At 34.7% G+C, this 13877-nt stretch overlaps 1 protein-coding gene across 2 annotated transcripts in view; it reads right to left on the minus strand.

The window, feature by feature from the left end:
* atp6v1h (ATPase H+ transporting V1 subunit H) overlaps positions 1 to 13877 on the minus strand; it is a 29398-nt gene that overhangs the window by 12901 nt on the left and 2620 nt on the right. Inside the window, exons 4-10 of one of the 2 annotated variants that reach the window (XM_023335701.1) lie at positions 13397 to 13486; positions 13000 to 13113; positions 8474 to 8578; positions 7570 to 7629; positions 6518 to 6615; positions 4232 to 4424; positions 315 to 493 (exon numbers count right to left, since the gene is read on the minus strand). In XM_023335701.1, the coding sequence (XP_023191469.1) occupies positions 315 to 493; positions 4232 to 4424; positions 6518 to 6615; positions 7570 to 7629; positions 8474 to 8578; positions 13000 to 13113; positions 13397 to 13486 (839 nt within the window). The remainder of the gene's footprint in view (positions 1 to 314; positions 494 to 4231; positions 4425 to 6517; positions 6616 to 7569; positions 7630 to 8473; positions 8579 to 12999; positions 13114 to 13396; positions 13487 to 13877) is intronic. The other variant, XM_023335702.1, reaches the window with a different exon arrangement.

A 13877-nucleotide genomic window follows, 5' to 3' on the forward strand; every position in this document is an offset into this window, starting at 1 on the left:
TTTTTTGTTTTTACTTTGTGAAACACAAAAAGTGCTTTTATTAAACCCCATTAGATCTGAAGAGGTGCAATGGCAGACAGAGATCATCTAAGCATGTTATCACTTCAGTATTCACAGTTATTAAAGTGTTCAGCCTTTATAGTGTTGAATAATATAATGTCCATAATTCGGTTAAGATAGGCGTCATCCACAATTGTAATTGTAGATGACTCTTAAAAAACATCTTTGGATTTTTTACATTGGAGAAGTAATTCAAACTAAAAACAAATGGTCACTGATTGCCTTCTTTTCATGAAACTGTGTCCACTGAGTACCTAAGATCCTGGACGCTCTCTCCCAGCCTCTCAAGCAGGAACTTAATGTCGTCGGTTATGTCCTCGTCGTCGTACTTCTGCTGCTCAAGATTTTCCAGCTGCTTCAGTACCTTGCACTGAATCATGGCCAAAGCGTATTCCTGACGAGTCTCCCTCTCCGCAGACTTCTCCAGCAGATTCTGTCAACAACAACGTAAGCAAAAGATCTATTCAGAAGTTTGTCAGGTATGGATTATCTCTGTTAAAACGTTGAGAACTGATAACTTAAAGATCTGTTTTGTGGGACCCAATCAAATGTAATATTAACATATTATGACCATTTGTTTAATGCTTTATTTTTTTTTAAAAAGTAATAATCCAGCGTGTAAATAACTTAACAGACTGGATTTCAAAATGTTGAAATTGTAATAAACAGGCCGATGTTTATTTCAATTCAGTTTATTTCTAAAGTGTCAATTTCCGACAAGTCATCTCAGAGTAATTTACAAAAAATAAGTATTAATTTACTGCCTTGTTTCATACTGAGTGAACATGCAGCAACAGGAGAAAGGAAAAACTCCAGTTTACAGGAAGAAACCTCCAGCAGAACCCGGTTCAGTACAAGCGGCCATCTGCCACGACCGACGGGGAGTTTCAGAAGACAAAGCAGATACACAAAAAAGAAACGCAAGAACTGCCAGAAGCTACATCTGGTCTGCCAGAAGAACGCCACACCAGATGTACCTGCTATGAAGATATTTTTTATTAATTTACAAGTAATAATACCCACTGCTCTTATCATGCTAATCACTGATACAATATTTTTTTTAAATGCCAACTACTGTACATGATCAGAGATCAGATCTGTGTACAAACTATTTTGAATTTTGTTCATTCTTAAAGAGAAATCAGCTAAAATTATTATTGGCAGCTAATCAGAGTCTGATCAGTGCATTTATAGTTTGGAGTATTTAGCAAACTGTAAATTAAACATCTTAGATTCCAGCATCGCCTTTATTCTCGTATGCATAGTACAAAAACCGTTATTAAGAGTCATCCCATATATGCAGATGTCTGAGAAAATGACGCTGGCATGGTCAGCTGCCGTCGTACCTGCTCCAAAACCTTTCAAGTATATAGTAATTTTAGTTTTTATCTTTTTAAATACGTATTATTTGCTGTGTGAAAACTCTGCTTTCTCTTATTTTGTTTCTTTCCTGTCTTTTTTTCTTTGGCTGCAGGTACCAATAAATTTCACTGTGCTGTGTGTAACTGTGCATGTGACAAATAAACTAATCTAAGTTGGTAATTCTCTTTTTCTTATAATGGTACAATCATAAATCAAGGCACGGGCGTGCCGTGATGGCGTAGGGGTTAGTGCGACCCATATTTGGAGGCCTTGAGTCCTCGACGCGGCCGTCTCTGGTTCGACTCCTGGACCCGGCGACATTTGCCGCATGTCTTCCCTCCTCTCCTTCCCCACTCCTGTCAGCCTACTTTCGTAAAAGGGACACTAGAGCCCACAAAAAAACCCCTGGAGGGGTAAAAAAAAAAAATAAAATCAAGGCACATAGTTTTTCTATTGTATTACTGATTCTAACGTCATTTAGCACAAAAACAGACAAACCTTCTGCATGGATATTTCCTCTAGAGAAATTTTAAGTTGATTTAGGAAAACCGTATGTCAGACGTAGAGTAAAAATTCAGTAATAAAGATTTTATGCATGTACAGTCTTTCAATGTTAAATCAACATATAATGGATATGCATGTCTTAAACCAGCATTTAATGTGCAGTATTAAGATTGTGCGGGAAAGGAATAAAACAGAGTTAACCACTAATAAGAAACGACGTTAAAGAAATTTATAAAATTATTCTCAAGAAAATAATTAGGAGAATATGAAAAAAAATCTATAAAACTGAGAAAGTAAAATTTGTAACATTTTCTGCAAAATAAAAGAAGAATAATTTTCTTAACTTGAAATACAGACATTAAACAATTTATATTCCATCAGGCAGGTAGCGGAGTTGGTATACTGTTATTTAAAAAAATGTTTTTTAACCTACCAATAAAATTGCCATTTCTTACTTCTTGTCTATTGTGTTTAAAAAATGGAATTGTTTTTGTTTTGGACAAATGCACCTTACAGAAAACAAAAAATAATGCACTTAAATTTAAATAAACTTGTTCTCACATAGTCTGACTGGGAGAGAAAGCTGCACTGACTCTGTAGTACAACGTTTGGTGATGTTTTCAAGGACGTCCAGATGGTGAAGATAATTTAAGTCCCTTTGCTCGTCCCATATGGAGAGCAGAATCATTTGCATAATAAGGACATTTGGGAAAACACAAACATGCAAAATACTGCTGATTATTCTTTAAAAGATTCCATTCGAATAAAAAAAATGAATGTTCTGCATGTTTACAGAAAATTTGCAGTGATACTTTGAGAGACCTTGAGTTTCAACAAATACACTTCTTAATTGTTGCTAAACAGAGAAATTGTGTAGCTTCTTAGAAGGAAACAGTGGAAAGGAAGTTGGGTGACTCAGGGGAAACCCACTTAAGACGAGTCTCTTCTCCCATGGCCACTTGCCACTCACTTCTTTTAATTAGTTGTAACAGGCATTCTAACTCTACAAGAAACTTTTAAGAATGCCTGAAGGAAGAAACCCTTTCCTCTGACAGAGGGATCATTAAATACTTAACTTTTTTGTCATTTTTTCTCTACTTTAAGCACTGAAAGAGTTCTGGGTAAGATTAATTAAAACAAAAACTAAAAGGAGATGGACAACAGATGGACATCTTAAATGGACAATGAGACAAAACATATCTTCTGTACTCTATATTCTTTATCCACATTAATCCAGATCATAGCTATATTGAAACCAAACCTGATATTTTTCTAGATTTTGTAGAAATTTTGTATTTCTACAAAATCTATGTAGAAATACAAATATAGTAGAAAACCTACTCTCTCACAGAGTATTTTATTCCATTCAACCCTTGGTGCTAAATTAATTTCATTTAGTCAAAAAACAAGTGAAGGAAATACAGTTTAACATAAACAGACATATCTGTCACAGATGAAAATGACTGAAACATTACAGCAACGGCAGTTTGAAGGAGAGGCCTAAAATGCGGAGTACTTTCCAGTAAATCAGGGTTTAAAAATCAGCTTGTTCTGGGCTCATGTTTCAAACATGTAATCAGTGCCATTTATCTCACCATTGTACTTGGACCAAGGTCACTCAGTCTGTCTGATGTTGGACAAAGTTGAGATACCGCTGAAGCTTTTTCTTCTTAAAATCCTACTTCCCTCCTTACAATTTACTCAAAGTGAATTCTGAATAAGTTATCCTCTTGAAAACACTGATCATGTTTAGTGGACTGTCAGTTGCACTTTACTTTCAAAAGATGAAATAAACCAGGTTTGTCTCCCAGTGGATTTATACCACCAGTTTTCATTTTGCTACACTGGGTCAGGTAATTTTTCAGCTCATCTTTGTAATTTATCACCATTTGAAAAATGTTATTACTGAGCAATTTTATCCACTTAGAAGTGACTTTCCCTGCACATGATACACTTCAAGCAAGTATTTATTTCTACTTAAAATTCATTCCAACTACAATAAGAAAAATGTGTCACTTAAGATGAAAGTGTAACTCATCTCATCTGAGCAGGAAGGATAGGGTTTACCTTGAAAACAACTGCTGACTAGAGCAGAAAATAAATCTGAAACTAATGAGTGAATACAATAAAATAAAAGAAAACATTAAAGCAACAAATGTTCTAATTTTTGTCAAATATAAATGGCAAAGCAAAATAAAACCACAATCATGGGAACAGGTAAGCAGGAATCTTTGATTTTAAGTCTTTTTCCTAGAAATAGGAACATGTACAGGGACACAAAAACAGTGAAAAATTCACCACTGACCCTGAAGGCAGCCAGAATGATTCGAGTGACCTTCTCCTTCACAGACTCCTGAAGGATGTCAGACAGGGCGGGAACTACGTTGTAGCGCCTCAACTGTTCACAAAGTTGCGGACTGAAAGCCAGCAGCCATATACAGAAGATCATCTGGTACTGAAGCTGGAAGCCACACTTGTTGCTAAGCACTGCTGTGATGCTGCAACAGAAAAAAAATTATATAATTAAGTAAAATATAAAACAAGTAAATAAAGCACAAAGTATGAGAAGAGGACTCACTTTTTTATCTAATGCCTGTTTACTCAGCCTGGCTTTCACAGCTGTGTACCTACATGTTGCACATCCATTATCTCTGATGATAGCTCAGAATAAAATATTCAGACAGTCTTCAAATAATGGACAAGTTGATTAAAATGCTCTGTACAGTACTGATGCTCACAACTAAACAACTTGTACATTTGCAGAAATGACTGTTAAGTGCAGAGATGTGGACCTTATCGATGCGCAACAATTAGCACACAAATTGTGTGGTGAGGCTGGATTTACAGCCCACTTCTAGGAACAGAGCATGGAGCCAGTTTGAAGATGCTGAGAATCATTGATCATTTCATTAGAACATAATCTTGAACCACAAGTTAAGACTGGTTTAATCACCTGGCTTAAAACATGTGTACACACCACAAGCAGAGAGTCACATTTACTGAAAAACATCATCATTAGCTCAGGTGTGAATTTAGAATATGTTGCTTTAACATATTCTAAAGTGGAGGGGCTCAGTATTACATTGAGAGTGCCGTGTTTTTAAGTGATATCACTTAAAAATGTAATAATCTCACATTTTTATAATCTGATGTACCTTTAAAGTCATCAGGTTTTAAAGTGAAATCTGATGGTTTCACTTTAAAGACTGTAAATCTCAAGATCCCCAACCCATTTCCAGGGCAACTTTTAAATTTACGGACAATTCTACAGTAGTCAGATTTAAATATGGAACTCAAAAAGAATAAAACAAATATTATGGATGGATGGACAGAGGGACTAATTGATCTTCAACCACAAAGACAGAAATTAAAGTTTAGAAATACAGATATTTTTCCATATTCTGTTTTATTTTTCTGTTCTAGTTCAAACCTGGAAAGTATTTAAATCAATTCTCTACATTTTCCACACTTTTCCAAAGTGTGTAGAACCACTTTAATCTTAAATAAATACTGATGCAAAACTGTCAGTAATCAAATTAAGTCAAAGCACACAGTGTGTGTACTCACTTACCAAGTATGGGTCAGTTTCAGATATGAAAGTAGCAAAGACTTAGAGTAGCAGCAAATATTTAAAGCAGCAAAACTATCCATCATACAGTTTATACAGTACAACTATTAAAGTTTATAGTAATCAGAGTTTCTTCTAACTGTTTGAACAGTGTTGTAAAGTAGCACTCCTCCTGCCCCACTTGTCGCTGCACACTACCTCTCACCCAGGAAAAGAGACAGCTTCAATGCTTTACCCAAAAGATTCTAGTATTCTGCAAAAAATATAATTAAATAAATGTAATACTGTATTTTTTATTCAAGAATTGGTAGGTATAATTGTTGACTAGTATGAATAGTGTGATGCGGCTTTCAGTGTTATAATACCCAATAATAAGGAAAAATAATGTGAACAAAACCACAAACTGAACAGGATGCAAGTTAATTTAGCAGCCTGTTATTATTTGTCTACTAATGTTTTTGGATGGAAAAATATGAACAGACAAGAAGAACTGAAGACTGAATATAGACAGAGTTAATTTAATTAGGAATTCAGAATGTGACTGAAAATCTAATTATAAGTAAAACACATTTTATTCCCTCTTCTCTTTCATACAATTTAAAGTAAACTGTTTTAATCAAATTAAATTATATGAAATGTGTTGGCACTTTACATGCTTTAGTCATGCTTAAATTAGACTTAAAAAAAAAAAAAACTAAATCTAGTTTAAAGGACTGGAGCTCGACATCACTCCAAATCAAAACAATATGTCTAGTTCTATAAGATGAGCTGTACAACTATGCCACACTGGGACTGTGTATATTCATAAACCATGTGCTGGGAATCAATCATTAAACTAACAATTTCTAACATTAGTTACAATAATTAAATATGAAAATTCTTACCCTAATCAAAAGTAGAGTACAAAAATGCAAACAAAAACAAAGTAGCTCAAAATCAAACTTTACATGACCTCTAAGTTATTTATAATATTTTGTATAAATGGTAAATAAAGTGCTACAACTTAAATGAATTATTTCTCACCAGTTGACTCCATCAGCTTCGACCCAGGCAAACCTGTATTCATTGACTCTCAGCATCAGCTGAAGACAGCCAGCCACACACTGAACATACTGAGAACTCTGCAAAATACAAAGGCAAATCCAAAATCAAGCATGGAAAAGGGTTAGAGCTGCATAGTCAGGGGACTGAACAAATCAAATTTTTACACATTTAAGTGCAATTTCGAACATCAAATGGTTCATAAGCAGAAAGCACAGAAGAAGGCAACTTCAACCTTGCATTATTGTCACGTATCAAACCAGAGGCAGTGCACATGCAGTCAATAATACCAACACATGCTAAAAAAATAAAAATATCACAGTAGAGTTACGATACAGAGCAAAAGTGGACAAAAAGGGTCCAATTAGACCTGAGCAAAATGTAAAGAAATATTAGAGTGCAGGAAGCTGAGGAAAAAATTAGATCACATTAATCAGTTAATTGAAAGAGGTAGAATAAAAGCAAAAGTCCAGCAAGAGGTTCAGGCAGCAATGAAGACAGAATAGCAGAGGAGCAGACGTTACCTGGTTGAAAATGCAGAGGGGAAGGAAATGATAAGTTATTAGATAGCTTGCGTGGGCACATTTCTGAGCACACTTCTCAGAATAACTGCAATATGCTTGAAAAAGTATGGGATAAGAAATGGTGGGATGCCACGTCTGTGCAAATGTTACTTCAATTTCCTCTTGTTAGTCTAATATTCAGAGAAAGCTGTCTGTCATGCGCCTTCAACATTAGAGCGGAATTGGCTTCTGGCATGCATTTTTCATTTGGACTTTAAAGATCAACCTGTGGCAGCAAACACCATGCTGTCTAAAATGGAGGCGTCGCTCTAATATTGCTCATGTCTCCACCCATCTAAAGCTGGTAATGAAAAACTGGAGTGCAACAACAGGATGGGTGAGAAAAGAGAAAGGGAGAGAATAGATGTGGAAGTCCAGCAGCAGCTAACGTATGCCAGCTTCAAACCCAGATGTTTGTCCTTTTCTTTCCGGGTGCTGAGTTGACTGGAGATGCACTTTGCTCATACTCACTTCACTGGGGGAAATTGTTCCTGCTCCTGTGCCTGTTTCTGGACCTGAACCGTGTAGATTCTAATAAAAGATAGAAAACAATAGACAAAACTAAAATAAAATTTTAAAAAAATATTGTGAGGCAAAAGAACCACACAATATGTGCATAACCAAAGATGAAAGTCAGGAACAGTGGAAGCTCAATGGTTCCTTTTGTGCCTGTTGAAAAAAAAAAATCAAATGCAATTTCAAGAAGCAAAATTAGTTTAAAAATCCTAATTTTAATGCAGATATCTGCCAAGGTAATGCAAGTGTTTAATATGCAGTCATTAGCCCATCTTCAAGAATAATGAGTCTGCTGAAATCAAATATGAATGAATACATTCAATTAATTTAGATAACGGTTTTACTTTAAATTCAAATCACAGGACAAAATGAAGAAGAAATGAATAGAGAGAAGAATTAGAAATGCCTACAGCCAGTAAACTAATTAGGAAGGGGGATAAATTGAAACTCTTTATGAGAAGGAAGAAACTAAACCTACAGGCTCACTAGCTTATATCTTAGAAATGAACAATTTGTTGTTAGGAAATAAAAGAAAACAAATCATTTTCAAAGACAGCTAAATCAATTTCAATTCTAATCAGGAACATACGTAAGATTTTTTCATTCATAATGTCACACAATGATCCAAAAACTGGACCATCACAACAACCGTCAGCCTCCAGATAATAGCAGGAATCATGGTTTTAATTGCAACACTTTGCAAAATGCATACACTATGCTGTGAATCTGAAACACAAAGAGAAATAAGAAATATTTCACAAAAAAATCAGCTTAACGTTTAGTTTCTAGTTATGACATTTGTTTCTAAGATGAAACCATCTCTAAATTTCTTTTTAAATCTTATATTTGAGTTGCATACCTGTGAACTGAGTTGGCTTTTAATCCAGTTAAAGTAGTAGTTCAGATCACTTCCCTCCATCAGATCTCGCCCCCAGGCAGCCAGCTTAGCGATGATCCTTGCAGCCTAAGATGGAAGTTTACATCAACTATTATTTCAACATCTACACCATGATTTTTGTAAAATGAATCAAAACATGAACTGAAAAAAACAATGCATAGAGATTAAAAATCTATAAAAAAAATGTACTCAGAAAAGTGTTGTGAATTTGTATTCATCCCCTTTAACCGATACCCTTAAACAATAACAAGAGCTTTGAATTTCTGAGAGAGCACTGTTCATGAAAATCTGTTGACAAGACGCCTACCATATTTATTTGACATTCTAAGAAAACCATCAGTAGTCATGTTTGAAGTTTTCCACAAGATTGACATTGTTCAAAACCCTCACCCCCGCAGTAAAACATGGTGGAAGAAGCATTGTTCTTGGTGGATGTGTTTTTCAGCACAGATGGGGAAGACGTGCTTCCCCATCTGTGCTGACTATTAATTGACTATCAATCAATAGTCAATAGCAAAAACGACTATTGATTGAGAGAAATTGGAGGGCAATCCTGGAGGAAAAGACAAAGATAATGGCAATCCTTATCAAAGCATATTCATACAGTAGTATAGTCCAGTCAAGTAAACGCAAGCTGTAAATTAGATTGTAAATTTATTTTTAAAACTTAATAGTTAAAACAAAAACAAAAATAAAATCTCTGTTCCTAGCATTTTTTCAAAGAGAAATAGACAAAAAGTTTCAGTCTGTACAGGTGCAGAACTGGTAGAGACATTTAACAAAAGAAAGAAAGTTGCAGCAAATGGTGTTTAAAAGATGGCTACAAATGGATGCCAAATGTTTCCGAAATGTATTAGTAAAAAAACAATTTCTTTCAAATTTCCATTTAGAAACAACTTTTTATTGATCTTTTAAAATACATCCCAAAATATCAAGTTTAGGTTTGTGGTTGTAACCTAAGATGTGAAAATGTTCAAGGGTGAATTAATACTTTTCAACAATTTCCACATTGAATGAATGTTATTAGTTAAAATGAAATAAATAGAACCATAGTGAGACTTAAGAATGCCACTAGGAAATAAAGTAATTTTGTGTTCATTGCTGTGTTTTCAAAGAAACTGCATGATAAGAGTGACCTTATGAGAGTTTCAACACACAACAAGATAAAGTCTTCTATAAAGCATGTCTAATTGAAATTCCACAGGCATATACGTCAAAAAGATAAGCAAGCCAACGTCTGGGTGCGCACAGTGTTAATACAAGTTTTCTTTTAAAAGGCTTTTCAACAAAACTGTTCTAAAACAAGATTATGGTAGAAACTTCATCTAAGGCAGGACTCACTGAGCCTCATGTCCCAAAACTCCATCATGGTAACACTTGACTGTGGCCCAAGATGAGACAGGAAGAAAAAAAAAAAAACAACTCTCCAATTTTCTTTTTGTCAAGGGGAGGCTGTATAGAAACAAGGTTGAAATTTAAAAGCAAGACTCAGCATGACACTTAGATTGGGTAAAGTGCTCTGTCACAGATCTGAGGTCACATTTTGCCCACCTGCTGGATACCATCTGGCTGCTCTTCGTAATTAGACAGTGTGTGTCGTGTCATAGTGCTATGTCTGCCATCAGATGGTCATTCTTGAATTGAAAAGGAGTGGCAGGCAGGTCATTACCTTAATTGCTTGCTTTTCAGGAAAAAAGGAAGGCTGTTTTGTGAGGAATTATTGATGAATTTCTAAGATTAGTAACAGAAGCATCTGTTAAAGTGACTGGATGTGAAAAATGTGATGCAGTACACCAAGTTGGAGGTGAAAATGTCAGCCTTCTTTTACTATTTGGTACACAGTGATGACTCTTAATCATTTTGTTTCCTTTCCCAAAAATCACAACATTGTGGTTAAGTTGTAAGGGCAAGCTATAGATAGCTCGTATCCCAGCCTAATATGAATAAACACCGTTTCACAGAGTTCAGGTAGAAAAATAAGCACGTTCAATGGGTGGACCCATGCTATAGGAGAACAGAAAGGAAAGAGTTTTATAAGTGAAGAACATTAAGAAATTTACTGTGATACGCAAGTCGATAAAAAGTTCACAATTCACACAATCAAAATAGAGACGCATCAAGAAATTGGTCGGTGACAAGTATTCATTCTCCAAAGAGCTACCAATCAACGCTGACAATAATATTCGTTGTTGAAGAATTTATTACTGAGATTTAAGGCAAGGGTCTAACTGGATTCATTTTATTTGGCCACAACAATTCTTAATCTATCTAAAAATAGAAACTAAAATTTACTATTTTTCAATAAATTATGGTTTACCAGAATTTGACATGTGAATTTGTACAGTCTTAAACTAACAGTTGATGCATAATGAACCCTGCAATAAAAAACAAAAAAGTCTGAAGGCCGGAAATACTAATCAGACTACATTCAATGACTAATTAAAACAAAATACTATGCTCAAGCATTTGCCTAGCCAAGGGGAACATCCAGCAGAGACAGAGTGAGTTAACAAGAAATCATTATCTAATATAGGACAATCAACCAAATGCTGTACGATCCCTGCAGAGCTAAATGATGATTACTAACCAATCTGTTTTAGGCTGTCCTGTCTTACGGATAGAATATATCATGTATTTCTTTCTTTTTTTCTTTTTTTTTTACAGATTTCCAAATTATCTATTGCTGGCAATAGCAGCAATATTTAGCTTCAAAATGGGAACAAAGCAAACCATCATGTTATAAAAACCATTTAAAAAACAACCAAGAAACAGGTTAAAATTTGGAAAATTTTATACGTAATATTTTATTTACTATTAAGCAGAGGACCTTGGAAATAGAGAAAGTTGTAAGATTTTTACAGATTGCATATTTTACTTTTTATACCTTACTTTGTTTCTTTTCTTAAGTTATTTCTGAACAATTATTCCAAGCTGTCCTGCTGACAAAGGTTGCTGCTACTTGAAAAAGTGAATCACAAGAAACAGGGTATGCACCATTGTTCAACTAGATGCGTGTGTGAAGGTAACATGGCTGTTATAAAAGATTTTTCCTCTGTCGGCTTCCTATCCTTCGATCAAGTCTATTGCTGTTATCTTTTGCCAAACTTTACCACACACTCTTTGAGATTTACACACTACACCCAAATACATGAATCAACAGACGAGGTCACCACCATCTGTAGAGACACTCCTTCACCAAGGTTTTGATACAAACATGCCCTTTTATTTATTTCATACTGCAGATAGAAGTTGGTGTTGGGCGCTGTGACTGCTTTAATGCTTTGCAGCTTTCATATGCTGCAAAATGAAATGCTCCATGTTTTGGGAATTTTCTCAATTAAAGCACATTTTAATAATATTTTGTTAATGTGTGAAGCAGTCTTGTACAAGACAGAAATACTCCCATAATACCCTGGACTACAATCCAGGATATTATTTAAGCCAGAACCTTTTCATTCGCACCTTACCTGACTATAGCACTTACACTTTCTTCTTTAAACACGAGAATCAATACCAGTACATTATCAATTTGTAATATGATACAAAATAACCCAACCAGAAACCCATTTTGACTTTAACTTAATTAATGTGTTTTAATATTGCATGTTTTATCCAGAAGAAAGGACAGCACTTTTCTTAATGAAGAGACATTTACCAACTTCAAGGTACCAGCTTATAGGTTTGTGTATATATTAAATGTACCGCTCAACAGCTCAGAGATCAGAATCACTCAGGGCTGTACAACAGGAAAGTATCAGGAAAACATATATCTGAAAGCCAAACATTAAAACTGTTGACATCAGTTACAATTAAATCATGATTTAATGACTCCTTATTCTTTTTTTAATCTTCATGAGTGGTTTGTAGTGTAACTTTGGGTTGCTTGGAATTTTCTTTGTGTAAAAAGAAACCAAACCTGTGGAAAAAGTTACAAGTTAACAAGCTAACCAACTGATTGGGACCAAAGTAAACTGGCTATAAGTGTGAAAATGCCCTGACTTGCCAAATATATAAGTGGCAAGCAGAGCGTGAATGAAAAGGTAGCAAGTCAAATATTGCATCGAAGTCATGCTTTGTGACTGCAATAATGCTGATAATCCGATGGCAATTGATATGCAGTTCTAGAATCTTTTCAATTGATTGATTCTGAATCGTGAGGTCAAATAAAAAAACTTAGTTTTTTTTCTATTCCACTAATCCAACAAAAATAAGTACTCTCTAAATTTTATATCTATAAATACATCAATCAACAACATATATTGTGAAGAACATCTTTTAAGTTTGATAAAAATCTAACTTTTTCTTTGATACGTTAATTGGGGTAATCTTCAAATTATTTCATTTTCTGGAGGAACTTTTAACAGCTACCTCTCAACAGCATGATTATTCTTGTTTTTGTGACATGGTTTTTAGAAAAAAAAGTAAGTCAAAAATTTGGAATCACAACCTAAAAGAAAACTTAAAAACTTGGTGCATCTCTAACTCACCATGTGGACAGTAAACAGATCCTGACGATTGAGCATTGGAAGGAAGTAGGACCAGGCTGTGTTTTTCGTCTTTTTGGCATAGTCAAAGAAGATGTTCACTCTCTGGTGGTTCTCCTAACAAACAGTTGAAGTAAAATCTTGGATTAGTACTTGGACTGTAAATGTGTTGATGTATATCAAACTGACTGTATGGGAGAAACCACAATATCAGAATCATGTCAGTAAAACATTTTATTTGTAAAATAATTTATTTTAAAAGGGTAATTAAATTATAGAATGTGAAAATCATCAAAAAATAACTTTTTTTGTGCAAGTACCTTGAAAAACCTTCTAAACTTAACTTTGTTCACAAAATAAAATGGTACATGTCCAAAAGCGTGAGGTTGTATTTGTTTACCTGCAGAGTGTCATCAATCAGAGTCAAGATGTATTGGACTGTCTGCTCCTTGGAGATGTGGGCCATCAGGTTCAGAAATGTCTTTGCACACTGAAAATGGGAAGAAACAAACCAAACCTTGTGGGGGGGGGGGTTTGTTTGTTTTTTTAATGAACAGTCTTGTCTTGCTTTCATTTGTAATTAACAAACACCTTTGAATAGAGGCCAGAAACAAGGTAATAACAGCAAAAATCAAGATAATTTGTGGAGCAACACAATAGTGGGAATTCAGAGGGAGGGAGAGTTAGTGTGTGCACAAAATGAAAAATTGAAATGGTATCTCCAAATTACAGATTTTCAAAGGACTCAGTTTGAGACTTTTGTAAGACATTACAATTTTGCAATGTTACCAAAAACAGACAGTTCTAGAAAAGTTTATAATGTATGAAGGACTGAGTTAAAGTTTAGGCTGTGAACACATGTGCAACAAATCAGCCAAGTG

This window comes from Xiphophorus maculatus, chromosome 6 (assembly GCF_002775205.1).
Source record: "Xiphophorus maculatus strain JP 163 A chromosome 6, X_maculatus-5.0-male, whole genome shotgun sequence".
In the NCBI taxonomy this organism is placed as follows: domain Eukaryota; kingdom Metazoa; phylum Chordata; class Actinopteri; order Cyprinodontiformes; family Poeciliidae; genus Xiphophorus; species Xiphophorus maculatus.